This window comes from Macaca nemestrina, chromosome 12, assembly GCF_043159975.1.
Source record: "Macaca nemestrina isolate mMacNem1 chromosome 12, mMacNem.hap1, whole genome shotgun sequence".
Lineage (NCBI taxonomy): Eukaryota > Metazoa > Chordata > Mammalia > Primates > Cercopithecidae > Macaca > Macaca nemestrina.
The window spans coordinates 59,883,916-59,911,692 of record NC_092136.1 but is presented as its reverse complement, the minus strand read 5'-3'; the positions used below and the strand labels follow the sequence as shown (position 1 = coordinate 59,911,692).

At 44.3% G+C, this 27,777-nt stretch overlaps 2 protein-coding genes across 4 annotated transcripts in view; one reads left to right on the top strand and one right to left on the bottom strand.

The window, feature by feature from the left end:
- Nucleotides 1–27,777, bottom strand: part of FHIP1B (FHF complex subunit HOOK interacting protein 1B) — a 32,677-nt gene that overhangs the window by 3,110 nt on the left and 1,790 nt on the right. Inside the window, exons 2-12 of one of the 3 annotated variants that reach the window (XM_024795005.2) lie at nt 19,336–19,664; nt 18,567–19,205; nt 18,037–18,195; nt 17,758–17,844; nt 17,389–17,556; nt 13,868–13,947; nt 13,455–13,660; nt 12,269–13,048; nt 9,654–9,832; nt 9,332–9,494; nt 6,637–6,825 (exon numbers count right to left, since the gene is read on the bottom strand). In XM_024795005.2, the coding sequence (XP_024650773.2) occupies nt 6,637–6,825; nt 9,332–9,494; nt 9,654–9,832; nt 12,269–13,048; nt 13,455–13,660; nt 13,868–13,947; nt 17,389–17,556; nt 17,758–17,844; nt 18,037–18,195; nt 18,567–19,205; nt 19,336–19,473 (2,788 nt within the window). In that variant the 5' untranslated portion in view covers nt 19,474–19,664. Of the gene's footprint in view, nt 1–6,296; nt 6,826–9,331; nt 9,495–9,653; nt 9,833–12,268; nt 13,049–13,454; nt 13,661–13,867; nt 13,948–17,388; nt 17,557–17,757; nt 17,845–18,036; nt 18,196–18,566; nt 19,206–19,335; nt 19,665–27,777 lie in introns of those variants that run through there. The other 2 variants (XM_011752953.2, XM_011752966.2) reach the window with 2 other exon arrangements.
- On the top strand, nt 471–6,083 carry C12H11orf42 (chromosome 12 C11orf42 homolog). Its single transcript, XM_011752969.3, has 3 exons — nt 471–619; nt 4,800–5,598; nt 5,863–6,083. The coding sequence occupies exons 1-3, from the start codon at nt 548–550 to the stop codon at nt 5,991–5,993; spliced, it is 1,002 nt and encodes a 333-aa protein (XP_011751271.1). The 5' UTR covers nt 471–547; the 3' UTR covers nt 5,994–6,083.

Below are 27,777 nucleotides of genomic sequence, written 5' to 3'. Positions count from 1 at the left end.
ATTTGTGTATCAAAACATACCTAAACATAGAAAAAGTAAAGTAAAAACACGACAATATACTCTTATGGTGTCAGACCACTGTCAGTCACATATCATTTTCCAAAACATTGTTATGTGGCTCATGATTGTACTTCTCCCATGTCCTTTAGGACCCCAATCCAACCTCACAGAGAAGCATCTGCAGCTAAGATAGTAAATTGCTTCAGAGATGCTGCTGAAGGGAGGAGAGACCTGATCCTGTTTCCTTAAAGAACTCAGACCAAGAACTACACACACACATACACATATATAAACACACCCTAACAGACACCTGCATTTTCTTTCCCTAATGCAGGAGGATGGATAAGTGACTCAAGAGTATGAATTACACGCTGCAGTGAAGCTAGGAAAGTCACTGTCCTCCCCCTATCCAAGGCACAATTATCTAGCAGGACCTCTATGATGTCATGCAATGGCTTAGAGCCCAAGACCTCAGGTCTCACCTCCCTGGGCCACCTGGGGTTCCTGCAGCAGCCACTGCCCGGCCCAATCCCTCCCATACTCCACCATGTTGGTGGGTACCCCCCACCTGCTGACATTGGATGAAGCTGATGCCACCTGGACCCTCATCAAGGATAAGGTAGGTGAAGTAAGGAGGCTAAAGAGGAAGTAACAAAGTATGACCTCCATGGGTCTGAGCAGCTTGTGAGTAGGAAGGGGTGGGAAGTCTGAAGACAATAATAACCAACATTTACTCAGTGCTTCCATATGTGCCAAGCACTGCAGTAAAGTTATTGGCATGGACTGCCCCCATTTAATGACAACTGTAAAAATAGTAAAAACGTTCACTGAAAAGCAGTGTATAGGGAATTATGAACAAAGAGGAGACACGCTAAGTCAGGGGTGAGACAGGAGATCAGGAAGGCTTCCTGGAAAGAGTGACATTCTAGCTAGGCAAGCAGGAGTTATTCACACAAAGAGGGAGAGGAGAACCTGACAAATAAAAGGTACTTAATAAATATCTGAATTAATGAGAAGGGGGGTGGTGAGTATATAATAATTTAATAGTAATTAAATGTAGAGCATTTGTAAAAACAAGGAGAGGAAAAATAATAATTCATATTTGAGAACTCCTAATAATCTTCTAGAGCAGAGTTCAAAGAAGCAGTAGTAAAAATAAAGCCAAAGAGATATAAGGGCTAATCTTAGAACCTGGACTTCCTACAGAACCAGCTTCCTATAGAATCTGAATTTTATCTGAAACTCTTTCACAGATCTCCTCCACCTTAACTTCCACAAAATAAGAAATTTGGATTTTGAGGCAGATTTTTATATTTTAAGGAGCAGGACAATCTCAGCTGTATCTGGGTTGCAGGTATCCAAAAATCCTACCAAATCACTTTTCAGTTGCAGGTTGGATGGCAGGAAATTTCAGATCAGATAATTTAGAATCAGATTCTGACTATGTGATTTGAAGGAAGGTGAATTTATAACATTCATAGAAGTCAGCCTACCAGGCTTAAAAAAAAAAAAAAAATCTTAAAGCAGTGCCTACCACACTCAAAGAAGATTTAATGGCATGCTGCTTCCATTCCAAATAGGGTAGCTGCTTACCACAAAGGCCAGCTTCCCAGGGAAGCAAAATCAGGAGAACTCAAGGTCTTCCCAAGTATTAGCGCAACTGGTTTCAGCAGTGTAGAAGGTTGGTCCTGGACTAGATCAAGCAGAATTAGACTGAAAACAAACAGAGTCTCCCACTATTAGAAAGCTATGCCATCTCTGAGTATCAGAAAAACTCATTATCCTATTTAAACTGAAAATTGTCAGGAAAATCGGAGTAGAGATATGCAGGATAAATCACTGGCATTATGGGGCAAATTCAAGGATTAGGTCACCTTTAAGTGACCTGGTTTCCTGTGTCCAAAACCACTGACAGTTTACTGAACATATGGTAAAACATTTGGCTAAACAGAATGTGGCTCAAGAACTCCACATTCAGAATTCGATGGAACCAAGGGACATCTAGGAAAACAATATTCCACCATCACTTTCCTGGGATGCCCCTGGAAAACCTAAATTTGTGGGCCTAAGGTCCATACAATTTCTATCCAGAAGCAAAAGTTCTGTAGGAGCACATAGTAGTCTTAAATAGTGATTCTACCAAGAACACAGTCTCCCTAACAAAGAACTGCTGAGCTCCTTATTTTTCCTATTTTAGGATAACCACTGGAGCTGTCAAGGTCAGGGAGAGTTAGAATTAGGCAACTTAATGCCTGTCAGCATATAGGAAGAGCATATGGGGAATAAAGAGCCTCCAGGTAAACCGAGATTCACCCTTTTAGCAGAAACTTGGATAATAAGCACCAGGTATTTTAAATGTCACACTCCTATCAGAGGGGGCTCTTCAACAGACACTCCCATTTATCTTACTTGTGCAGGATCCTTGACACCAAAGGAGCAGTTACGGTGAGATTCTGATGTCATGCTTGGTGCATCTGATTTCATGGTCATGGCGCAAGCATTGCATCCAAAAATGTCAACCCACCAGTGTTCTGCTCTCTCCCCTGGAAACCCCACTGGTCCTTCTCAGAGCCCCACCCAAAAGGAAGCGTTCCAGTGAAGCAAAGGAGAAGGAATAATGGGAAACTCTCCCATGCAGACCACAAAAGAACATCAGTTATTCCTTTGGCCAGGTGACAAGACAGTAGTCTACAAGCTACCTCAGCTTATCCAAGGTGCAGATGCAACTCCATAGTTAGCTACCTTCCTCTTATGCTAGGAGGCAGTACTTCCAAAACAGCTTTGTAGCAAAAAGTAGATCAGCCTTAAGGAGCCACTGGTGAATTCTGCCAGAAGGCCAACAAAGAGGGCAATGCCATCAGTACGGGCATAGCCATGCGGAATTTGGGCCTGGAGGTAGGGAGTAGAGTACAGCACTGTAAGCACTGGGCTCAAATATACGAGATGCCCTAAGAGGAAACTCTGTGTGCCCTTGCTCCCTAGTAGAGCAGAGAACCAGAAACGTCAGCCACAAAATCCTGAATGGGTTGAAACCATACTTAAGTACAATTACTAGACAGGCTCTTATGTTTCCCAGTTAGTCATGAAAAATAAACTTTCCAGGGTTACCAACCCCAAAAAGGCCATGACAAAACAACAACAAAACACACACACACACACACAATTAATTAAAATCCCTGAAAGCATACTTTAACTAACATTATAAATATGAGGCCTCAAATTCCCTATAAAAACTACCCCTTGCAGCTAGGGTAGAAGGTATATACTATGAGGTAACAGACATGGTAAAAGAATGGACATTCCGAATCTATTTCTGTGTAACCTACTATTGATTAAAGACATCACCCATGTAACCAGTCACCTAAGAAGAATCCTTGAAGATTCTTTTTTTCTTTTTTGCTTGAGACTCTGTTGAGTACAGTGGTGCCATCTCGGCTCATTGCAACCTCCGCCTCCCAGGTTCAAGCAATTCTCCTGCCTCAGTATCACAAGTAGCTGGGATTACAGGTGTGTGCCACCATGCCCGGCTAATTTTTCTATTTTTAGTAGAAACAGGGTTTCACCATGTTAGTCAGAATGATCTCCAACTCCTGACCTCAGGTGATCCACCTGTCTCGGCCTCCCAAAGTGCTGGGATTATAGGCATGAGCCAGCGTGCACCGCTGAGGATTCTTTTTTCCATATCTCCTAAGTGACCAAGTTCTACTAATTCTATAACCTAAATATCTCTAGTATCTTCCCCCTCTATTTTAGTTCAGGACCTTATCATGCCTTGCCTGGAGTATTGCCATACTCTTAGCTCATCTATCACCCTTATTTTATGCCTTCCTATTAAAAATTAGCTTTCTGGCCAGGCGCGGTAGCTCACACCTGTAATCTCAACACTTTGGGAGGCCGAGGCAGGTGGACTGCCTGAGCTCAGGAGTTCAAAACCAGCCTAGGCAACAGAGTGAAACCCCATCACTACTAAAAATACAAAAAATAAGCCAGGTGTGGTGGTGGGTGCCTGTAGTTCCAACTACTCAAGAGGCTGAGCCAGGACAATCACTTGAGCCCAGGAGGCAGAGGTTTCAGTGAGCCAAGATCGCACCACTGCACTCCAGCCTAGGCAACAAAGGAGACTCAATTTAAAAAAAAAAAAAAAAAAATAGCTTTCAAAAACACCTATCTGATCCTGTTCCTCCTACCCAGAGCCCTTCAAGCAGCTTCCCACTGCCTTCAGGGCAATTCACTTGACACGCACACAAGCCTTTCATAATCTAGTTCCTGTGTGCCTTTCCCTCTTCATACCATACACACAAGCATTATAAAATTATGTGTTCCTAAATGTGCCCCCCTTGGTTTATAAATTCAAGTTTTTTCACTGGCTGACTCTTATGCCTGAATTGACCATTCTCCTACCTAGATAATTCCTTCAAAACTCAAGTATCACCATCTAGAAACCTTCCTTGATCCTGTTTCTATGAAAGGTAAAGACTGTTCAATCACTTCTTATCTCCTTCACATCTTGCTTTCTATTAATATTTTACATAGCTGTTTACATTTTTGTCTTCTCCATTAGACTAAACTATATCAGGACAAAGACAAAGTCTCATTCTTTTATGTTTTCCCATTACCTAGATAGTTTGACATGTAGACATTCAAAGTTTTGCTGCAGGAGAGCTGGGAGATAAGCAGAAAGCACAAATCTGAACACTATAGAGATGTAACTGAACAGTGAACACTGGGGGTCAATTTAAAGTAGGCAACCAGTTAACTTCTGACCCTAAGTCCCTGACCTATAAACTGGCCACCTGCAGGTCATCGAGGAGCACTTTGGGCCCAATGCAGTAGCAGTCCCTTTCCTGTCAGATGCAGTCTGCTATGACCTACTGGGTGTGCTGGTAAAACAGTCCCGCCCAGCCCATACCCGCCTGGCTTTGCCAGGTCGGCAGGGTCGGAGGGCACTGAAACCAGTGGGGCCACTACCAAGCCTCCTGGAGCAGGCAGGATCTGAGGGTGCCTTCGCCCACTGCACTCGGGAATACTCACCAAATGGCCAAGCAGAGATAGCCTATGAAGAGATGCGAATGTTGGATGGGCAGCCATGCAAGATCCGCCTACATATGGGTGGCCTGCGCAAGAAGGTTGCCTTCCTGTTGCTGCCACCAGGGCAGGTGAGCCTACAGCAGACTCTTTCCTGGCTCCGAAGCACCCACAGCATCTATGTCATCTACCAGGTCTTCTCTTGTTCCTGGCTGCAGCTGGGGCTGATGCCTACAGCCCATGAGCCCCAGCTCCTCCAGCTACATCGGTCATTACCTGTTGCCTTCTCCTGCCTCAAGTTTTCACTGCAGTCCAAGGGCGTGCTGGGACCACAGAAGCCTCTGACTAAAGACCCATTGCTCCATGGGGCCAACTGGGTCAGACCCAACCTCAGCATCATGCCACCTCTGGCCCCCACATCAGCACCTGCTGATACACCTGAAGCTGCTGATGTGCCCCCACCTGTCCCAGCTCCACCTACACCACCTCCCCAGGAAGGGCCAGAGGGCAAACCCACCAGATTCTCCTACAAGGGCCGAAACCCCTTCCGGAGGGGGCCCCAGATACTGTCAGGTACTGCTAGGGGGAAATGATGATAAGATGGATGGGAGGGACAAAGCGAAGGAGGGAGAAGGCATGAGAATTAAGTATGTGGGGAATCCATTACTCAGCACAGGGCTCTGGTGAAAAAGATGGAATGAGGGAGCCCGGGGAGGGTGAGATGGAATAAGAAGGCCCTGGTAAGGGGATTGGGATGGCACAAAGGACTAGAGGGAAAAGCTAGGGAGGAAAAAGACCAGCTATAAGTCAAGCTGTGACTATCCCCAACCCTGGCAGAGAACTGGCTCTTCAGCCCCCGCAGCCCTCCACCAGGAGCCCAGGGTGGGGGCCCCAGGGACCCCGACGGGCACTCCATGTCCCTGCCCCTGCTGCAGGGTCTATCCTCAGAGTTCGACAGCGACGACTGAAGCTGAAGCAAAAGATTCCGGGGGCAAAGCCCCCAAGATCTGGCATAGGGGTACTGGTCTCTAATAAACATCAGCTGCTGCTCCCCCAAACCATCCTGGGCCCATGCTGCTTATTCCTTCTGGGATCCAGAGAAGAGGGAAGAGTCCCTTCACCCTCTAAGGGCATAAGGGGTACCTTGAAACCTTGGCAGCAATGTCCTCACCAAAGAGAAAATACTCCTGACCACCTCCCCCACTATATACAACCTTTTCTGGGGCCCCAGCCCCACAGAAAAAGAATGGGAAAGAAAAATGAGCACAGAATAGAGATTTCCCTTTTATACATATTGCAACAAGTTCTCCATAAAACATTCATCTGAAATAAATTAAAAAGTCCTTTTGCCACTGCCTCGAAACATAAAAAGGAGCCTGTGCCCTAGCCCCAGCCCGGGCCCAGGCCACCCATGGCCCTGATTGTCCATGGAAGAAAGTTAAGGATTGAGGGGCCCATAGCCTGAGATGAGAGGGCCAGATCCTTCCTCTGAAGTCTCCAACAAGAAAGGTGAGGTGACGGCATGAGCCTGGGAGATGGCAGCCAACTCCTTGAGAAATTCAGGGAAAATGACTGCACAGTAGACAGCATTCTTGACTCGAAGAGCCTCACCTTGGCGTTCAGGGGCCCCGCCCCGGGCAGGTAGAACTGGAGTTGAAGCCCCAGGGGAGCCCCCACTTAGGCCAAGTCCTGCTCCGTCTCGCCCAGGCTGAAGGACCAATTGTGCCGTCTGCCGGGCCCTGGTTGGACTGTGTGCATGCCGCAGGAGTAACTCCCCCAAGGATGGCCTCCGGCTCTTCACTGGGAATAAACAGGGGTATCATGAAGGTGCTGGGATCAAGGAACCTCCCTTGGACTGAGAGGGGAGATTCCCCCACCCCCTAGGTTCTTGGACTTCTTTAGGGTTCTGAGGAAATGGAAAAAAGGACAAAATGGACCAGAAATGAACCTCAGGTACCATTTCCTGTCCCATCCCTGAAGTTGACTCTGAGGACTAGAGTGAGGAGTTCTTTCTCACTCTAACACCAAAAATACTACCTGCCCAGCCTTTTTCCCTCTATCCAGCCTCCCCACCCAGCCAACCATCCTTCTCAGTCTTTAACCAATCAACACTTTAGCCACTTCATTCCCAGTTAAGATCATTCCTTCTCCATGCCCTCTGACCCTGATGAATTCTCCTCTTTCCAATCACTAATCTACCACCACCAAGCTATTTCTCCTCTGTCTACAGCATGCCCTGATTTCATGCTTCCCATCACCCTTCCGAACCAGTCAACCACCTCTTTCCCAGCTTATCTATAACACCCAATCCACATCCTCTGCTCCTACAATACCCACAGGGGCTATATATGCAATTATAGTTCAGTGACAATTTCACTTCTGTCATACTCTACTGTCCCTCCAAAATCTGCTCTTCACCATTCACCACTTCACCATTCACCAGCCCCTGTCCTGCACCAAAGCCTCTCTCCCACTGGTTGCAGTCAATTTCAAGTCAGCTTAGACTCAAGTGAGCCATTCAAAACAATGTCCTCTTGCCTCTAACATTCTGCCTAGATTTCTGGGTCTGGATCCATATCTACTATAAAGGCCTAGATTCTAATAACAATTCCCATTTCCTACATCTAATACTGGCTACAGAAATACTATACCGATCTATTAAATTTGGCATTCAGAGTCCTTCACAATCAGGCTCACACTCCTACAATTTCTTGTCAAACTCTCCACACCCCATCTTGCTTTTGCATCCACATCTATCACCCTGGAACCCTCCAGGCACTTTTCATGCACCTGTAGCTCTCTCTGCCTAAATTTTCTTCTCCCTAATTTTTTCATCATTCTAGGTGAAATTTTATAATCCCCACTTCTCTAGGAAGCCTCCTCTTGATTTGTCTTCCACTGAATCCCAATTTTACTTCCCTTAACTCAACATACTTAATTTATTTCTATGTCTTCTACCTCACACACTAACCTGTGAGCTTAAGGGCTTAGACTGTGTCTTGTCTACCTTGTCTACCTGGCCCCTCTACAGTGACCCCAGCACCAGAACTGTAGAAGGAAGAAATATTTACAATACTAGACCATGAAGAAATCATGCAAAAGAACTTTACCTGAGACTTCACAGCTGTGCAGTAACTTTTGTGGTACTCTCTTCCCAACCCGTACACTTTTCTCATTAAGCCTCCACCTCTGCTTTCAGCGTATCATTTTGCCTTCTACTTTGATTAGTAAATAAAGAATGATGTGAAATCCCTTTCTCCTCTATACTTCACAACTACACTGGCACCTGTCAGTTCCTTCTTGCTCTCTGCTCATTTTCCTCAAAGGGAGAAAAACAAAAAGCCTTTTCCTGTCCAAAGTTAATCCTTTTCTATTGTTCTAGATCCCATTACTCCCAACACCTTTAGGACCTTCCTACTTCTGGTATTACATTCCTCTAGTCACTCTCCAGATTGTACATTCTTTGAAGGCAGAAATTAACATCTTGTACCTCCCTGAATTCCCTGTACCAAAGACAATGCCCGGCACACATGGCAAATGTTCAAGATACTTGTTAAGCGAAAAGTCTAGATTTAAAACTTCATAACCACATTTAATTCTTCCTCCTTCCTTACACCACTCACCAAACTCTACCAACACTTCCTTCTCATTTCTGCCTCATTAAATGCTTCCCTTCCATGTCCACTATTCTAATTCAAGCCTCCCTGGTAACATCTACATATGGCAGAAGCCTCCTGATGCTTCCTGACTCTTTTCTCCTAGCTTGACTTCATCTGAGCTAACATAGTAATCTCTCCACTTCCAGATTTAGAACTTCCAGTGGTTTTTCACTGCCTAAAACATCCCAACTTCTACTCTGAGAAATTGAGCTCCAGCCAAATCTCTCTAGCCTTACTACCAACCACCATCTTTTAAATCCCCTACTCCAACTAAACAGTCCAGGATCTCTCCTGAAAAAAAAAGATTCCCCACTCCTTTGCCTACTTAAGTCCTACCCAGCTCTCAAGGCCCATGTCAAATGTCATGTCCTTTACAAAGCTGTAATAATATCGCAACCTAGAGACTACTCTGTCCTCTTTCTTGTCCCCAAATTCTAGAGTAGTTTTTGCTAGAACTTCTCATCTGGCTCTTAATAGATAGAACTATGTTCTATCCTCTGACCAGAAGCCTGAAAACAAACATGAAGACTCAATTTTCTATAACTCACCAGGTCTTGGCACATTTCACTCTTAATAAGAGTTCAATTAACCTGGGTTAATAGGCTATTTAGGGAGGGCAGGTGCAGGTGTGGTGGGATAGGCCTCACCTAGGGGATCAGAACGGCGCGGGGCAGGTCCTGCTGCAGGGCCCTCAGCCCAGTCCAACTTGCCACGGGCAATGAGGTACTTCTTGGCTTTGGATAGCAGTGCTGGGAAGTCCTCCTGGGAAGCCGCAAAGTTCTCAATCTTATTCTTCACAGAGCCCAGCACCTATGAAGCACACCTTCATGACATTTCTGAGCACCTCTAGACTGATACAGTCCTTTCTAGTCCCACTGGACCTGTTCCCAGCCCACCCACGGTCACTCCAGCTGCGGGCCAGGCCCACCATGGAGCCTGGACGCACCCACGCATGCATGCATCGCACACCTGCAGCAGGGACTTGACACTGGGCTGGAAGACCATGTTGGTGTTGAGCAGGAAAGAGCGGAGCAGGGGCTGGGGGTGACAGGCCAGCTGGGCCACCAGCCCCGTCAGCAGGAAGTTGACATAGACGGAGTTCTGCAGCATGTTCTCGAGTTTGGCAAAGAGCACAGCCATGAAGGGGCCTGGGTTGGGGGGGAGGTGGGCACAAGGATACAAGGCCTGAACACAATGCACGTCACACGCATTCCTCCCCAAAACAAGAGACCCCCACCAGATGAAAATTTTTTGTATGTCAGCCTCTGGGTATGTTTAAATATCCTGTGGCCACCTATTCTGGAGGAAATAAGATGGCAGACACCATATGGACCCACAAGATTCCAGATGCCAGCTTTACACACATTCAAGCTGACGAGCCAGATCTTAGGCTCTGAAGTCTGAGAGATCTGGTTTCATTGGCTTTGCCCTTTACTAGTTTGGACAGGTCAAAACTTTCCAAGCCTTATTTCCTAGTTCATAAAATAGGAAAATATACCTACCTCATAAGGTGATGAATAGTTATCAATATAAAGCATTTAGCCTCAGATATGGCAAATTTTAACTGTTCAATTACAATCGTAGATACAATTACATACTCTGTTTTTATAAAAGACTCACCCAAGAGGCACAACAGAAGAACAAATAGGTTGATAAAGAGGTCCAAAAAGAAATAGGTTCCACAAAAAACGGAGGATAACACTAAACCTGCTCAGAAAGAAAGCTAGAAGACGGTGTTGCAAAGACAAAGTAACTATGTGAGCCAATTTAAAGTTAGGGAAAAAAAATCTTTGGAGGACCAGAGAAGACATCAGTTTTGTCTTTCAGAAGCTGGGAACCAAGAAGGTGGAACAGAATATGTAGTAAAAGGATAGCTTAGTGCAGGGGCAGAGAAACTGACTGAGGACAGACCCTTTGGTGGGAGAGAAGGGAAGGGAAAGGATCAGTATTATCCACTGGGAAAACTGACCTCAGCTAAGCCAGATCACCAGCAGTAGGCCTCTATAGCCATCAAGTCCTTCTGATCAGTGATTTTTTTGGCGAAAGGGAGTATATCTAAGAACTGTACTATGAATTGAGACAGAAGAATGATGGAGGGCAGGATGGAGTGAATCCTGAAAAAGATCCTAAAACATTTTTCACTCCAGGGGCACATGTCTAACATTAGCTTCAAAACAACTCTAGCTTAACAGAGTCCTAAGATACCCCATAATTTTGTCCTATTCCTTTCATTTCCTGGAATTTTCTTGCCCAAAAAAACAAAAAAATTCGAAAAGCTCAGATAAGTTTACCAAAGGAAAACAAGACAAAAGCTTCAACTAATACTTCAAGAGTGTGGTAAAACCTGCACGTTACCGCCTGGTGGTACTGAGCTGAAAGGAATAGAGCAGAGGCTAAATAAATGGAAAGACAGATTTTTTGTAGGAGGCAAGAGGGAATTGGCACAACTCCATGGCAGAAGCCCTGGTGCTATATGAGCAGGATGGCCAGCATCTCCCAGGCCCAGTCAGGACACGAACTTATCAAGGCATGACAATCTGACTATGAACCTATGAACAACTGGAAGATGAGTGTTTGCCTTAGTCAACTTAAATCTGCTATGCACCCAGAGATCCTAGTGAAAAGCTACCACTTGCTGAGTTCTCACAATGTGCCATAATTGTAGTAAATGATTTATATGCATCTATAGCAGAGATGGAAACGTAAGGTATGCATAATCCAAGGCCTGTGATCTTAGCCTTAGCCATTATTTCTCAGAGGTGGGTTTGTTTTTTGTTTGGTTTTCTGGTTTTCCTGGCCTGAGGTTTGGAATGGCGGGGCAAGCTGGCTCTCATACAAAAACAAAGAGGAGTTAGTCCAACCACTCAGATCAAGTCTAGCTCCAGGGCATCCTTGAGAGTCCAAATGAACTCCACCAGGGAGCTCAGGGCCACGTTTTGTCATTTGCCTTCGAAGAGACTGCACCCCATCTGCTTAAGACAGTCTTAGTGCTAGTAGACAGTCATGGTAACCAAGAAGGTACAAGGAAGTGAACAGGAACAACTTGAAATCAAGTTCTTCTTTAAAGAGATGGGGAGGAAGGAGCTGAGTAGGGAGAAAAATACCAGAAGGTTAACCCTAGGCCCCAGGAGAGCTGACAGAAAACCGAATACCCAGACACACTGGAGGGAATGGCATAGAGAGTGTTTACAGGTGCCTCTCCATACAGGACAGCACATATATCTTCCATATGGTTCAGAAATATTGTTGTGATTCACCAGGAAACACCAAACACAGAATATCCTAATTACAAATCACAGGAAATGGCCAGACTAAGGAAAGAGGAGGAACATGCACATAGGACAGACATACAAGGCTCAGATATAAGTCAATACTCAAACCAGCACAAGCATGAAAGACATACAGACAGACACAGGGACACAAGTATGACATGACATGTATCTGGAAGTGATGCAAGCAGGATGGATAAGGGACTAGGCAAGTACACAGAAATGACATGGCCAAGAGGTCCAAGAAACCAGCACAAACATGTCGAGAACATGCAAAGAGTACACAGAAGGGAAGGCCTAGGCTAAGTAGCTTACCAGTGAAGGGCTGGCTTGGCAGTTGGTTGAGAGTCCGCAAAGGGCTGCTGAGGAAGGGTCCAGGGGGCTCAGGGGGACAGGTGAAGCTCTCATAGGCCTCCTCCTCCTCAAGGGGCAGTGGAGGTTCTAAGGGGGACTCTGAGCCAGTTCCCCCATTGCTCAATGCCACCTCTAGCTCCCGGAGCTCCTGCCCAAAGCCCTCCAGTCCTGCCATGCCCTCGGAGGTGCCCTCTAGCAGTTCCCCAACTCCCTCCTTTGGCACCAGACGAACCTTCTTGGCCCCCTCAGGCCATGATCCTGGCACTCCATTGAGCTGGAGAGGGGGCAGGTGACCAGGGCCCTCCCCTGCACCCCCAGCCAGCCCCCTACTCCCCAGCTCTTCCTTCTCCCCTTCCCCCACATTGTTCCTGTCCTCCTCAGGCAGTAGGCTGCGTTTCTTAGTCCGGGAGCCAAAAGGACTGGGCTCAGGAGAGGGCCGCTCGCCATCATAGGGGGCAGACCAGGTACGACAGGCTCGGACACAGCGATCCACACCACGACGTGCCTCACGCAGATACTCCAGGTAATTGTCTTCCAGCTCTCCAGGCTCCTCTGCAGGGGTAGGCCATCGGCCAGGGCTGGAGGCTGGGGATGCAGAAAGCCCTGGTGAGCAAGGGGCTGGGCCTGGAGACTCAGAGCTACCCAGGCTCTGCTGCCGCAGGAAGAGAGCCAGACGAGATGGTGTGGAGGGCCGGGGTACTGTCACCACAGAAGAGGAGTCCACACTTGGGCTTCCAGGACCTGCAAAGGGAAAAAATATAAGAGAAATCAAGGAGACATAGGTTCAGGAGGAGAGATAAGACACCTCGAGAGACTAAGAAAGAAGACAATAAGAAGGCAGAAACACTGAACCTATTCAGACAGCTAACTCTCCAACCTCCTAATTAACCTTATCCTCATCCACCACTCCCACTCACCACCATCACCACTGAAGAAACAATGGAAACAGGAAGAGTATACGACTAGAGAGAAGAACAAGAATAGCTTTGCCCAGAAGTCCCACTCTAATTTTCTTTGGTGAGTGTTAAGGATCCTCCCTGCAAGACACCCTCATCAACCTCCCCAAAGACAGAATGTCATTCATGGCCATCTTCCTCCCCTCACCCCAGCCCATCCTTGTTACGCTCCCCCAGAACCCAGGCCATACCCGTGATGTCCTCCCTTCTCCCTGTCTCTCTGCTAGGCCCACCTCGTGCCCATGAGGCATGCTCTGGACGAGGTGGGCTGGGGGCGTGGTGCCGACAACAGCGAGGGATTAGGGAGAGAAACTTGTCAGCTGCTCGTCCATATAGGTCTACATCACGCACAGCTGGCTTCTGGCTCAGCATAACGTGGTTACATGGAACAAGATACCTGAGAAAGACAACACAAAGGGGACACAGGGTAGATCAGGAAGGAAGGACAGGGCCTAGAAGAACATCAGGCCAATGAAACTGTATGGTTAAGCCAGGCTCTAAGTGGAAACTCATGAGCAACCCCAATACAGCCCATTGCCCCAGCAATGCACAAGACTCTGAGGCTTCAGGGTCAGCCATCCCTCAGCCCTGCCCCAACAGATACCTGAGAACCAGCTGCAGCAGGACATCCTCACAGCTGAGGTTCAGGAGGGTCCTGAAGAGACTCAGAGAGACCATGCAGAGCTGGGTGGGGGAGTGGAGGGGAGGAAGGGAGTCACCATAAGAGCTCTCTGCCCTCCAAGCCATTCACCAAATGGGAACCCCCCCAACCCCAAGTTGGCCAACCAACCACTCCTAGAGGAACTCCTAGAGGCCCATGCACCACGCATAGCACATAAGTCATTCAAGTATTAGCTAGATGATCACAAGATCTTTGTGAGCAAGACTTTACTGTTCATACAAATGAAGCATCTCAGACCCAATGGACTTCTACAGACTCTCTAGCTACAAATACCTGGTCAGCAGAGACTCCAGCAACACTTGAATGAAAGTCCATGAGAAGAGACTCTAAGAAATACTGTGATTGAGTGAATGACTAACAGGACAACAGAAACATGGTAATTAAGTGAATGCCTGCCAGAAGGGACTGTAGCAACACAGTAACTGAATGCCTACCAATAAGAAACTAGAGGGAACCCGGAAGATTCCCAACTGGGAAGTAGGTGGGGCTGCAAATATGAAGTCTGAGTCACCTCTCTAACACTAGTGTATCTCTCAGAAGGCAGGATGAAGAACAACTCAAGGGCAGCTGACAGGAAAAGGAAAAAGTAGGTGGGTCAAGATTAAAGGAAACCTTTAATTTTAGAAAAGGAAGAAGGTTAGTTCATCTCTGACTAGGCAAAGAAAACACAAATGTAACCTCTCCCTCACTTCTCTGAATCTTCCTAGCACTATCTCTAAGCTTCCCTTATAGCAAGTGTGTCAGAAACCTTGAGCTCCCTGAAGATAACAAATGGGTCTTGGTCTAGGGCACTACCTGAACAGTTTAGGCATTCATTATTTGCTAAATGACCATGAGAGAATTAAAAGTCAACCACACAACAAGAAAAACACATGATAGCAGTTCACATTTTGAACAGCATGGATGTTCAGGAGGCTATCCTAAATGACCACTTTAGCTAGCAATGAAAAAATTCAGACTCACTGAAAAGTAGTAAGTAGATAGAAAAGTGGTCCCTCAAAGATGTCCACATCCTAATCTCCAGACCCTAAAAATATTTCACCTTATGTGGCAGAGACAACTTCGCAAATGTGATTAAGATTATGGAATTTGAGATGAGATTATCCTAGGTATCCACAGATAATAGAGATCCACAGGTATCTATTATCTATGGATGAAAGGGGGCCATGAGCCAAGGAATCTGGTTGCTCTACAGGCTGAGAATGTTCTTCAGTTGTCAACCAGCAAGAAAACAGAGATCTCAATCCCACAGCTGCTAGAAAATTAATTCTGCCAATAGAAATAAGTAAGGAAATGGATCCTCCCCTACGGCCTCCTGAAAGGAGATCGGGTCTCAGGATGGGATCAGACACAGATCCCATCCCCCCAAATTTTGATTTTAGCCTGACAAGATCCATGTCATACGTATGACCTACAAAACTGTAAGACAATAAATCTGTTTTAAGCATTAGGTTTGATAATTGGTTATGACAGCAATAGGAAATAAACACAGGCTGGTTAGCCAAAATTAGTCACTTCAAGGCACACAGGCTATATAAGTTACAAAGTCAAGCCAAAGAATCAAGCTTGAAAGGACCACAGTGGAAAGGAAAGCATCTGCATGTTCAACACGGGCATCCTGAAATTAGAAGAGATCTGTTCCTCCAAGAACCAGGAACCAAGAAGAAACATCCCAAGAACATGTAAGGCTCCTAAGACCAGGGGACCAAATGGGAGCCTAATAGAAACAACTACTAAAAATAAATGAAAGATAGCGAGTAAGAATCAAAATTAGGATAAGTTAAGACAAAAGGAAGATGGATAGAAACAACAGATAAAACCTCAAAAAGAAAATCAACTGTCTCTAAACATGAACAGGAAAATCTGAGGCCAATCATGGCCTAATTTCAGCATAATGAGGGAAAAAAAATACTTCTGGTATCTTTGTAAAATTAAAGCTTTAATACCTATTCCCTATTGGTTCCAATAAATCTTAACCCAAGGCATCTATCATGATTACTTTTTGGAAAATTTTAAAAATATACATGCCCTGAGCCTACTCCCAAAGATTCAAGAAATCTGAGGTACAGCTCAGAAGCTGTTGTAGTTATTAGTTGCCATCTTCAAAGATTCATAGATGTTTCTAAAGTATACACTTGGTTTGTAAACACTGGTTTAATCAATCAGTCTGGAATATTTCTTATACACCCTAACTTAGCTTCAGAAACTGCACCTATACAAAACACAGCTATCCAGGAAACTGACCTGGAACTCTACTACCAAGTACCTCATTATCTCGAAGTTTTCCAGAGCCCTTAGTGATGAAAGAACTTCTATTTTAAACACATGGATTCAGGGAACTTTAACTTATAATAAAAAAAGGAAGCAAAAATGGTCCCAGAGGCAAAATAAATGCCATGAAGTCCATGGCAAAATTAATGCTTTATTCTCCTAGAAAGGCTTAAGTCTTTATAACTTGGAATCTATCCACTCCCATGTTATATATATTTCTATTTGTTAATATCCAAAGTTCTTGCCATGATCTTCCAGGTCATGCATGATCTGAATTTTTCTCCTCTATTTTTATCTCATTCCTTTCTTCCCCTTGCTCACTACACCTCTAGTCTTTCATTTCCTCAAACATGTTAAGCCCTTCCCCCATTTGATGTCCTTTGCATGCTGTTCCCTTTGTTTTTCTGTTCTTCTATTTGATCAGTAAGTTAACTCCTTTATAATCTTTATGTCTCAGTTCAATGTCATCTCTTCAGAGAGGTCTTCCTTGACCACCCTATTATTTCTAAGCAGGTTTTTCATAACCCTGACCACAACTTATTAATGTGTTTGCTTGTCTGTCTTCTCTACAAAGTAAGCTTCAGGAAGTCAGCAGCAACAATGTCTACCTTATTTATCATTGTATCTCCAGTACCAGCAAACAGTATGGCACACAGTGAATGTTCAATAAAAATGTTTAGAAAGAAGGAGCGAAAGTAGATAGATGGGTAGATGAGTGCTCCAAGTAATAGTTCAAAAGCAGCAAATCCAAAGAAGAAAGAAGGTAAGCATATCAGTAGCACCTGGATCATCTATCAAAGCAGACACACAACCTAAAGTGCTCTCAAGTCACCCATAGCAGGCCACAGAGTGACAAACAGTTTAAGAGAACTCAGGCCAATACTACATTACAAACACAGTACAGTAGCAAAACCTATAGTCATGATGAACAGCCAAAGTCATCCAGAAAAGGTGACTGTGTTCTAGATTCATCTATTATAAAAGCAGGGGAATAGATTAAAATATGTACCCGAAATGGTTAAAAGTTTAATGCTGGAAAGTTAATGCCACTTAATTTTGAGGTGACTGCTGGAGATAAAGGTAAAAGAAGGGCAGGAATACCCTCCCAGAACAAAGGTCAGAGAGAGAAGATGGCTCATCCAGGTAAGCCAGGACAGGGGTAAGGGCCATACCCGGGAGTTGCTGCCAATACGGGCAACGAGGGTGTCGAGGATGGTGTGGGTGTCATGCCGGTGCAACAACAGGAATCGCAGGAAGGTACGGAGCAAAGCAGGCTCTGAGATACTCCGTAGGAAAAGTTCCAGATAGGCGGTACTGGCGATCATCTCCTCCACAGAGGTCTGGACAAAAAGAAGGGAAAGTCTGGAAATGTACAGCTTCCCTGCACATACAGGGCCATGCTCCCTGGATTCTAAGACAAATCAGGAGCAGACAGGGGAAAAGGGAGGAGTACTCTACCCACCACCTCCTACATTAGTCCTGGCACTGAAGTTACCACTGCAGCTTAGCCCCTTATCTGCCTTGCCACCCAGGACTCTCACCTTGTGCAAGGCAGGACCCATGACAGGCACCAGGAACCCATTATGGATATAATCAACCAACTGCTTCTGCACCAGGGGGTGAGCCACCTGTAGGAGTGTAAGAGAGAACCGGGAGGGTTATGAAGCAACCACTGCCTGGAAGGGAGTAGAACAGTGCACTACAGAGAGGCACCCTACTTCCAAGATGGAAAAATGACAGAACTCCAGGGAATATATCCCTTCCTACCTCATCTCCCAAAGATGATCAAGGGCCAGACTTCCAGGAAACTCCAGTCCTACCTGAATTACTGCATTGCAGAACTCTAGGGAACTCATGAAGAGTGCAAGGGCTGGCACTCCCAGCCAGTCTTCCCGTCGCAGACAGTGCCAATCATCCCCTGGAACCTCAATCTTTCGAGGCAGTGATGAGTACAGGGCACTGAGCCCTGTGGCCAGCACCTATGAGAAGTTACCAAAGGCTCATATATAAAATATATTTATAAAATATAGAAAGTGGAATAGGGGAGCTATTAATCCAGACTTTTGATGGGAATAGGGGTATAAGTTATTACCAAAGCAAGCATTTGGCTACCCAATGTGCTGGAAACTCACCTAGAATTCACGAGCCTACGAAGAGCCTTAGTATCTGCCCTATCCATCTAAGCCCATGACTCATCCCCGCTACAACTCCAGGGGGCTGCTTTCAAATCCAGGAACTATTTCCTAGAGGAACGGGCCCTGGTACATAGCCTCTCCCCCTCTCCTGGGTAGGAAGGTGCTGTCCAGTATCTACATGCCATACCCTACCCTCCATGCCAGGGGGTGCTAACCGGGCAGAAGTAAGAGTGATCCGCGATGTAGCGGCCCACAGTGGGGCTCCCAGCTGACAAAGCCATGAGAAGAAGTAGGGCATCACGGGCCTGCTGGCCCAAGGTGCCCTCTCGATGCACAAAAGGGACAAGGCGAGAAAAGAGAAGAAGACGGGGAGCAGCTCCAGGCTCAGGAGGTGGCTGCAGGAAGAACTCGAGCAATGAAGGCTCCTGGGCCACACAAACACACAGCTGGCTGAGAAGTAGCACCAAGCCTTCATCCAGTGCTGGACTACTGGGCACAGGGCGGCCACAGGCATCCAGCAGAGTGAGCAGAGCCTCACGAACTGGACCATGCCGCAACAGTGGCTGGCGAGCTTCGCTCACTAGCATCTCGAATAGTTTCAGTTGCTCAGCCCGCCGTTCCTCGACCCCATCCCCAAGCTCATCCCATTGCAGCTGCCATGTCAACACACGGGTCAGCAGATCCTCGTGCAGAGCAAACTCCAGCAGGGGGCCAGGGCCTGTGGGGGTCGAAGGAACTGCACGATCCTCTGCCAGCAGTGTCAACATCTGGTAAGTGTGGTTGCGCACAGCACTGAGATCATCTGCACCCCCAGGAGCTGCCCGAGGGCCTTGCCGCTCCAGGATTCGCACCACCTAGAGAAAAAGGACAGAAGATGGAAGGAATCTAAGTTGATAAGGTGACTAAATGGGATGAGGAGAATACAGAAGGTTGAGAGAACTCAGGTGGTCAGCAGACGAAGCCCTGTGCCATACAGTCTCCTACCTGGGACCAGTGATTCTTGAAGACCATGAGGCAGGTCTCAGGGTCAGCCATGACTGGGGTTTGAAGATTGGCCCCTTGAGGTATACGGTGCCCAGGGCCCCGGGAGGCCAGTCTGCTCAGCCAATTCATCCTCTCCATGAGGCAGGCTGGGCAAGACTGGCAGCCAGAGGCCTGTACTTTGAGGATTTGCCAGCTGGAGGTTTTCTCCACTTGCGTCTCCAGTCTGCTTCATCCGGTCTGTAGGAGCCAGTAGCTGCCCATGGAGCCAGAGGTTATACCAGGCTGGAATGGCAAGCCATGAGGTCACTGGCCAGTCCAGATTTCTAAATCTAATTCAGAGAAGAGATAATGGAAGGGATAAACAGAAGCTCACTTTCCAGAACTCAGACCCACCACCCCACTGAAAACTCCACACACCTATACATACATACACACACACGGACGCACACGCGCACACACACAGTCAGCAACTGACATGTCTAAAACAGAACTCAGATTTCTACCACCAAACCTGTTACTCCTTCAACTTTCTCCATCTCAAAAGAAAATGATACCAAAATTCACCTAAATGCTCAAGCTGAAAACGTGCACATTATCCTTCTTTTTTCTTTTCTTTACTTCCAATATCCAGTTCATCAGCAAACCCTATCATCTCTACCTTCAAAATAGGTCTCACTATTGCAGTAGCTTCCAATCTGGCCTCCATGATTCCTTTATTATCCTCCTGAGAGTTATCACAACAACCATAGTGATATTTTTAAAACCTAAATTATATGACCTGTCCTCTGTTGAATACTCTCCAATAATTTCCTAACACACTATAATAGTTCAAATTCCTTATCTTGGCCTACAGGAGCCTAAATAATGTAATCTGTATAACTTCCTACCATTCTCCTTCTCACTCACACTTTAGTGACACAAGCCTTCTTGAATACTTTTTGTTCCCTCTGCCTAGACTAGAATGTCCTTCTCCTGCTCTTCACATTGCTGTCATTGCTCATTTTTTTGTTTGTTTGTTTGTTTGTTTTCAAATGTTATCTCCCCAGAGAGGCCCTGCTTAACCATTCTATCTAAATAGCACATCTTCTCACCTTCACTCTCTAGCTTCCTAATCCTTTCTTCTTAGCAGTTTCACTCTCGGAAATGATTTATTTATTTGTCTATCTTCCACACATTAGGTAGCTTCTTGGAGGGCAGAGTTTATCTTATTGTGTCTGTTGTATCCCCAGGGCCTAGGGACTCAATAAATATTTGTTGAATGTATAAATGCTGAAGTAAATGAGTGAGTGAATGAATGAATGAATGAATGAATGAATGAACAACCAATCAAGAAATCCAGCCTTGATCTGACTCTAGCCCTCTGGGACTACTGAAGAAGAAATATCTTTCTGTCTATCACAGGTGCTTCCCTAGAAACCTACCCAGTGACCCATGGGAGATGAGCAAATAGACCCTTAACTGACTGAATACTCTTTAAGAGGAAGAATTCAGAGCCAACCAATACAGCAGAGCTGTTTCCCTTCCACTAAGGAAGACAGACACATTCCCATCTCCACTGCTGCCAGACACATCCAAAACTCACTCCCAAGAAAATGTTAAGATATCCTCACAAGAAAAAGGAAAAAAGCACCAAGTAGCTATTGCAAGGAACTATGGTTCCTTCTCCTTTACAGCCACCACACCCTCATCAGTACTGTCTCTCACAAGCCTAAAACCTGGAGAGGAAAGGGGTGGTTCAGTTGTCCTTCCTCTTTATACTCAACAAAGGCTGAAGGAATCCAGAGACCTGGCACCAGCCCCACATTTTGCCCTAAGGTTATATTAACAACATCTCCCTTCACCCAGATACTCTCTCACACAATTTCCAGCTCACAACTAAAGGAAGGTAGCAACTATGTTTAAGGAAAATTTCTATAGAATAGGTGAGTCTTACAAAGGGAGGGGCCAGTCCTAAAGAGCAGGTAGGGCTTACTCATTGATTAACTCAATGTACCTCCATATGGATAAAATACTGGTCACTGTTCTAAGCAAGCACTGGAAATAACAAAGATGGATAAAAACAGTTGAGGTAGCATAAACGTAAATCCAACAAATATTGTAAATAAAGGTATTTATAAAAAGTGTCAGGGGGCATGAAGGAAAGCAACTAACTCCGCCTGGGGTGCTATTAGAGGGTCCCACACAGTTAATATTGAACTTATAATGAGATACTAATTAAGTAGAGAGCAGAAGAAAAGGTTTTCTTCATATTAAAAACATTATGTACAAAACTATGGTACTGTGAAAGAACATGACAAATTCAAAGAACAGTTGCAAATTTAGTGTGCCTTAATCACAGACTATTCAGAGAAGAGAAGCACAACATTAGTTGAAGGGTAAATATGGGTGAAGGTTATAAATATCACTAAATATTATGCTAAGGAGTTTAGGTTTTACTTATTGACACCCTAGAAACAAAGGAGGTTTTTAAACATGAAAATGATAAGATCAGATTGGCCTTCAAAACTATATCAGATAACAGTATAAGGTGGAGCAAAGAGAGATGGATTGCAGTGGACAATTTATAAGAAGCTGTTTCAATAGTACATTTGAAAATAAAAAAGTAAGGCATCAACTATGGTAGTAAGAGAAATATCAGGAAAGATAAATCTGAGATTCAACTCTATCTTAATATGTTCCATGCAATACTGAAATTATTTATACCAGTAACACCTCTGCCAATCAATAGCAAGTTCCTTGACAAAATAAAAATATCATTCATTTTTCTTTGATATCCCAGTGCAAACATAGAGCCTGAACTCAAATATGCCTGCAAAAGTGAATGCTGAATTAATAATTATTACAGCAAACATATATTTACTACATGCCAGGCTCCATTCCAGCACTACACGAAGTAGCTAATTTAAACCTCATAAAAACTCATTTAAGTATTATTATCCACATTTTACATATAAGGAAATCAAACCCCAGGGAGGTTAAATAAATTGCCCAACATACCCAGCTAGTAAGTGACAGGACTAAAATGCAAATACAGAGTATCTGCCTCCAGATTTAAATTAACTGCAAAGTAAAAGCAATAAGACCTGGCAAATAAATGGGGAATGAGAGAAGACTCTCATAGGAAGTATAGGAGATTCAGTAAAAGATAAAGCCATTAACAGACTAGAAACACGTAAGAAGGGGAACTGTGTTTTAGAAAAGAGGTTGAGTACAGTTTTGAGTATGTTAAGTTTTGAGATATCTACAGGATATTCATGATGTCCAGAAAGCAAGCAGGAATACCATACTTGAGATAATGAATAAAATCAAGACAAAAGATATAAATTCAAGAGTTAGCAGCTTATAGGCAACTATGAAACTATGGAAGTAGATGGAATTATGCAAGGAGAACAGCAGATCATAAAGGAGGTAAGGGTAAAATCCTGGGGAAAACCAGGATGTAGGAAAGTTAAAAAGGAGGAGTCTTTAAAGAAGACTTTGAAGGTAGCCAGAAATAAAAGGAGAAATCCAAGAAATGATGATCTAGACATCAAAGAAAGGAAGTTTCAAGAAACTGGAGGTTGCCCATAGTGTATAGTTCTATAGAAAGATCAAGTAGAATGAAGACTGAAAATGGCATAATCAAGTTTTTTACAAACTTAGTCAAATTAGTTGGTTAAAGTATAGGAATCGAAAAGTAAGATGTACTTTCAGGAAATTCAGTGAAATGAGAAAGGATAAAAATAGGGCAGGCCGGGCACAGTGGCTCATGCCTGTAATCCCAGCACTTTGGGAGGCCAAGGCAGGTAGATCACTTGAGGTCAGGAGTTTGAGACCAGACTGACCAACATGGTGAAACTCCGTCTCTATTTAAAAAATACAAAATTAGCTGGGTGTGGTGGTGCACACCTGTAATCCCAGCTACTGGGGAGGCTGAGGCAGGAGAATTGCTTGAACCCAGGAGGCAGTGGTTGTGGTGAGCCAAGATCACGCCATTGCACTCTAGCCTGGGCAACAAGAGTGAAACTCCGTCTCAAAAAAAAAAAAAAAAAAAAAAACCGGGGCAATAGCTTAAAGAAGTTGTGGTAAGGGGAGTCAAGAAAAAGCATTTTGGTTTTGCTGTAGGATGGGGAGTTATAAGGGTATCTGTTAAGTGAGAGAAGTAGTCTGAAGAAAGGGACAATTTATAAATAAATAAGATAGAGATAAATGACATTAAAATCAGGTATATTCAGAAAAATAGGTAAGACACCTTCTCTGAGAAAGGAAGAATAGAGTAATAAATAAAGGATGGGTGCTACTTCACGCAAATCTGAACATGAAGAAAGAGAGAAGCTAACATTCAATCCACCACCAACCCCACCCCGCCTTCCCTCCCTCACTCACCTAGAAGACTGTGGGTGGGAGAGAAGAAAATGGGTGAGAAGGTGGCAAAGCCACAGAAGCACTGCTCAGTCTTTCATACATGGTTTCTTAATAAATCATCAACACAGCCACAAAGACTAGTAGCCATCAGCAGGGATGCACTGGAACAAGTACTTATCTATCCACCCAGCTATTTATGGTATGGACTGGAAAAGTCAACAGTTGAGAAAAGTGGTAAGCACTCTCCCCTATGGCTAGCCCTTCTTACAGTTATTAGCCCTGGGATACTGCACCATCCCCTTGTTGGTTTCCTTAAACCCTACCCATATCTTTGTAAATATAGTCCCTTTATTAAATTCTTCCCAAACCCAGCTTGAGCTATCTGTCACCTGCAAAGAGCCTCACTGAAAAAGAGTATTACTGCTTATGGAACACTCTTCTCAATCGTATCTCATTTGAAGAATGAAAACAAAGACAATCAAACAAGAATAACACAGAGTAGTAGATAAAGTCTGAACTCTGGAGTCCCTCAGTGGTTTGAATCTCAGTCCACCATTTTCCAGCTGTGTGACCTTAAATAAACCATTTCACATATCTGAGCCTCAGCTTCCTCATCTATAAATTCCTAATGAAATAATTACTGCTAGTTTTAAAAATTAAATCATATAATAACTTAGGTAGCATTCCAACCATAAAGAAGATACTCTGTAAATTACATGTCCCTTTCCTCCTTCCTTCTCCTGATCCTATTTGACCCAGATGCCCATATCTCTAAGAGAAGAGATATAACCTGCTCTGATGTGTCCATCCTTATCGCCTACCATACATACCTCAGTCAGCTGAAGAAAGGCCAAGCATTCAGTCTCAGTAAAGTCTTAACATATCCAAAACTAAACTGCCTCCAGCTTCTGGAATTTAATTCCGAACATTAACTGCTCCTAGCTTGCAATATACCTGAGGTGCCCATTATTGGTCCACCACTTGACCAACAAAGGGCACTGCTCATGGAACCAAGTAAGATTAGCCTCCAGGACCCTTCCTCACCCGCCTGCCCACCCCAGTTCTACAACGCCATTTCAAAGACCTCAAGAGAAGATGTTGGAATCAGCATCTCAGATTCCAAAAGCCAACACTTAAACTGGGCCCTGTTCACATACAACAAAAGCTTAAAAGAAAGTCATAGTTTGGTATTCCTATCACCCACTTAGACTCTCTGCAACATTCAGAACAAGATAAAGAAGAAGTTAAAATCACCACCCTCTTATGGTGTCCTTTCCTCCCATAGCAAAGTCCAGAAAAAAAAAAAAAAAAAAAAAAAAACAGCAGAACCCCCCACTCTCCTGATTTACCTTCAGGCTCAGCCACAGAGTAAAAAGGGGCAGGAGCTGATCTCTCAGACCCAAAATGGCCAAAATCAAGCACTCACCTTACAGCCCAAAATACAGTCTTACAGCCACACACAGCAAGGGTGACAACGAACCTCAGAACGGCAGATACAGGGCAGGAAGTGGCTCAGCCTCACTTATGAACCTTTGCACTGGGAGAGGCAGAGAGGAGGGAACTGGGGGAAGGGATATACCTGCAACACCTACGTTGGACAGGGAGAGACCAAAATGATCTTCCAAGAACAGGTCAGTAAAATTCTGTGGTTTCTCTCTCCTTACGATGGCTCTTCCTAGGCAAGAAGGATGAATGGGCTGTTACCCTAAATACTGAAAGGTGAATGACCTGATTAAAATCTCATAGTAATACAAAGGAAAAAACAAACAAACAAACCAAAAACACCACCTACTAGGAATTTACTACAGCTCAGTTTACACATACCTTCCCTGCTTTTCCATCCCTCAGACAAATGGGATGTCAGGGTATGGTCCCAACTCATTCCCTTCCCTCCCCACAGTATCGCTTCTGCTTCTTGCAGGGATCTCCTCATCTGACTCCAGCACAGCCCATCTAATTCACAAAAGTGAACCTCTATTCTACAGTGACTCCTCTTTACAGCAATGAATCCTCATGTCACACACAGTTATCTCTACCTTGACAAAGATGTCAAAAAGGAGGTGAAACTGAACTAGATCCTAAAGGATAAGGAAAGTTAGCTGGGCAGAGAAGAAAAGGCATTCCTAGTAGAGGAAGCAGCTACTACAAAGATTTCAAGGCTCATAAAAGCAGCACGGTTTTAGGGAACTCTGAACAATTTCTTCAAACTAGAACACAGACTAGGGAGTGACAGATGAGACTGGAGAGGTGAGCTGAAGCTAAATGATGCCATATTAAGAAATTTGGATGTTGTCCTACAGGACACAAAGAGCCAAAAGTTTTTAAGCAGAGGAGTTCGGTGATCAGATGTATATTTTCAGAAAAATCATTCTAGGGATGGACTAGAAAAGAGCAAGTTTTAAGACAAAAAATTGTTTTAAAAAAATCACATGAGGTGAGGGGGAGCTAAACTAAAGCTTTAACAGTGAAGATGTAGCAATGGAGATATAGAGAAGAGAGATAACACAGAGGGAAATGTATTAAGATTTTAGCAAATGATTGAATGCAGGGAGTAAAAGAGCAGGAAGTATGAAAGATGACAATGTAGTCCTTGCCTGGACTGAGATGGGGATATGAGTGCAAAGGCGGCCTTTTGGGGCAAAGACTATGAATTCTGTTTTGGACATGTTAATTTCGAGATACCTGTGGTGAGATGGGGCCTCACTCTGTCACTCAGGCTGGAGTGCAGTGGCGTGACCTCATCTCACTACAACCTCTGCCACCCAGGCTCAAGCAATCCTCCCACCTCAGCCTCCAAAGTAGCCAGGACCACAAGTATGTGCAACCACACCTGGCTAATTTTTGGTGGGTTTTTTTTCATGGTGGTTTTGTTGTTATTGTTGTTGTTGTTGTTGTTTTGGTAGAGGCAGGGTTTCAAAATGTTGCCCAGGTTGCTCTCAAACTCCTGAGGTCAAGTGATCCGCCTGCCTCAGCCTCCCAAAGTGCTAGAATTACAGGCATGAGCCACCACGCCCGGCCTATTATGATATATTTTCACATTTCACATTCTCTCTCTAAACTGAAATTATGTTTTCATGTGTCTAACTCTCCCAACTAGACTGAAAATCCCTTGAGTGCTCAGATGACCATGTTTTATTCATCTTGTTATCCCATAATATGTGAGCATCACAAGCACAAACTATGTGTTCAAGAAGTATTTGTTGAATGAATAAATGAATTCATTCTCCTAGTACTTAGTAGAGTGTCTGGCACAGAGCAGACATGGAATAAATGATTAACACAGTACCCTAAACATGTTTCTATCTCTACATTATCATCCTCCTGTATGTTTCGTCCTCTCAGACCTACCACTCACTATATGACACAAATCAAAATCCATTATACTTAATGCACTACTATTTCAACAGAGTTTGGTATAGCAAACAACAAGCTTACCAAATCCAGTGCTTTCTCCATTATAACCAAGAATTTAGACAGTCCCTAAGAGCCATCTGATATTTGATTTGATTCATCCTATCACTATCATGATATGATCCACTATCAAGATGTGATCCAGGTATTATATATACCTGTTCCAGTGTCCATAACCTTCATCCCTATGTCACCCTCACAGTCCCTTTTCTGTCTTTTGGAAATTGAACAATTACAAATCATTAAAAAATCCTCCCACATCACCTTCAGTGTCTATTATAAATTTTCTTTACCAAAGTCTCTCTCTCCGAGACAAAATTCTGGGTTCAGCTTTCCCACTGTATCCCTATATGACCTCTGGTTATTGAATTTAATTTCTCATCTATAAAATGAAAGTTCCTGTCTTTGTCTACTTTACAAGGTATCTATATAAATCAGTATAATAAAATTTGAAATCCCTATGTAAAGCATGAATGTTGTTCAGATGTCAAGTTACACAGAACCATTGTAAAAATGTATGCTTCCTCAACCTAATACAACAGCCACACCATCATCACTTTAAATTTCTGAAGTTCATAAAGCTATAGAAATAATTTTTTAAATTAAAAATTGGGTTGTCACTTTTTATTTACGTAAATTAGATCTTTTTTTAACCCACCATCTACTGTTACCATTACTGCATCAATG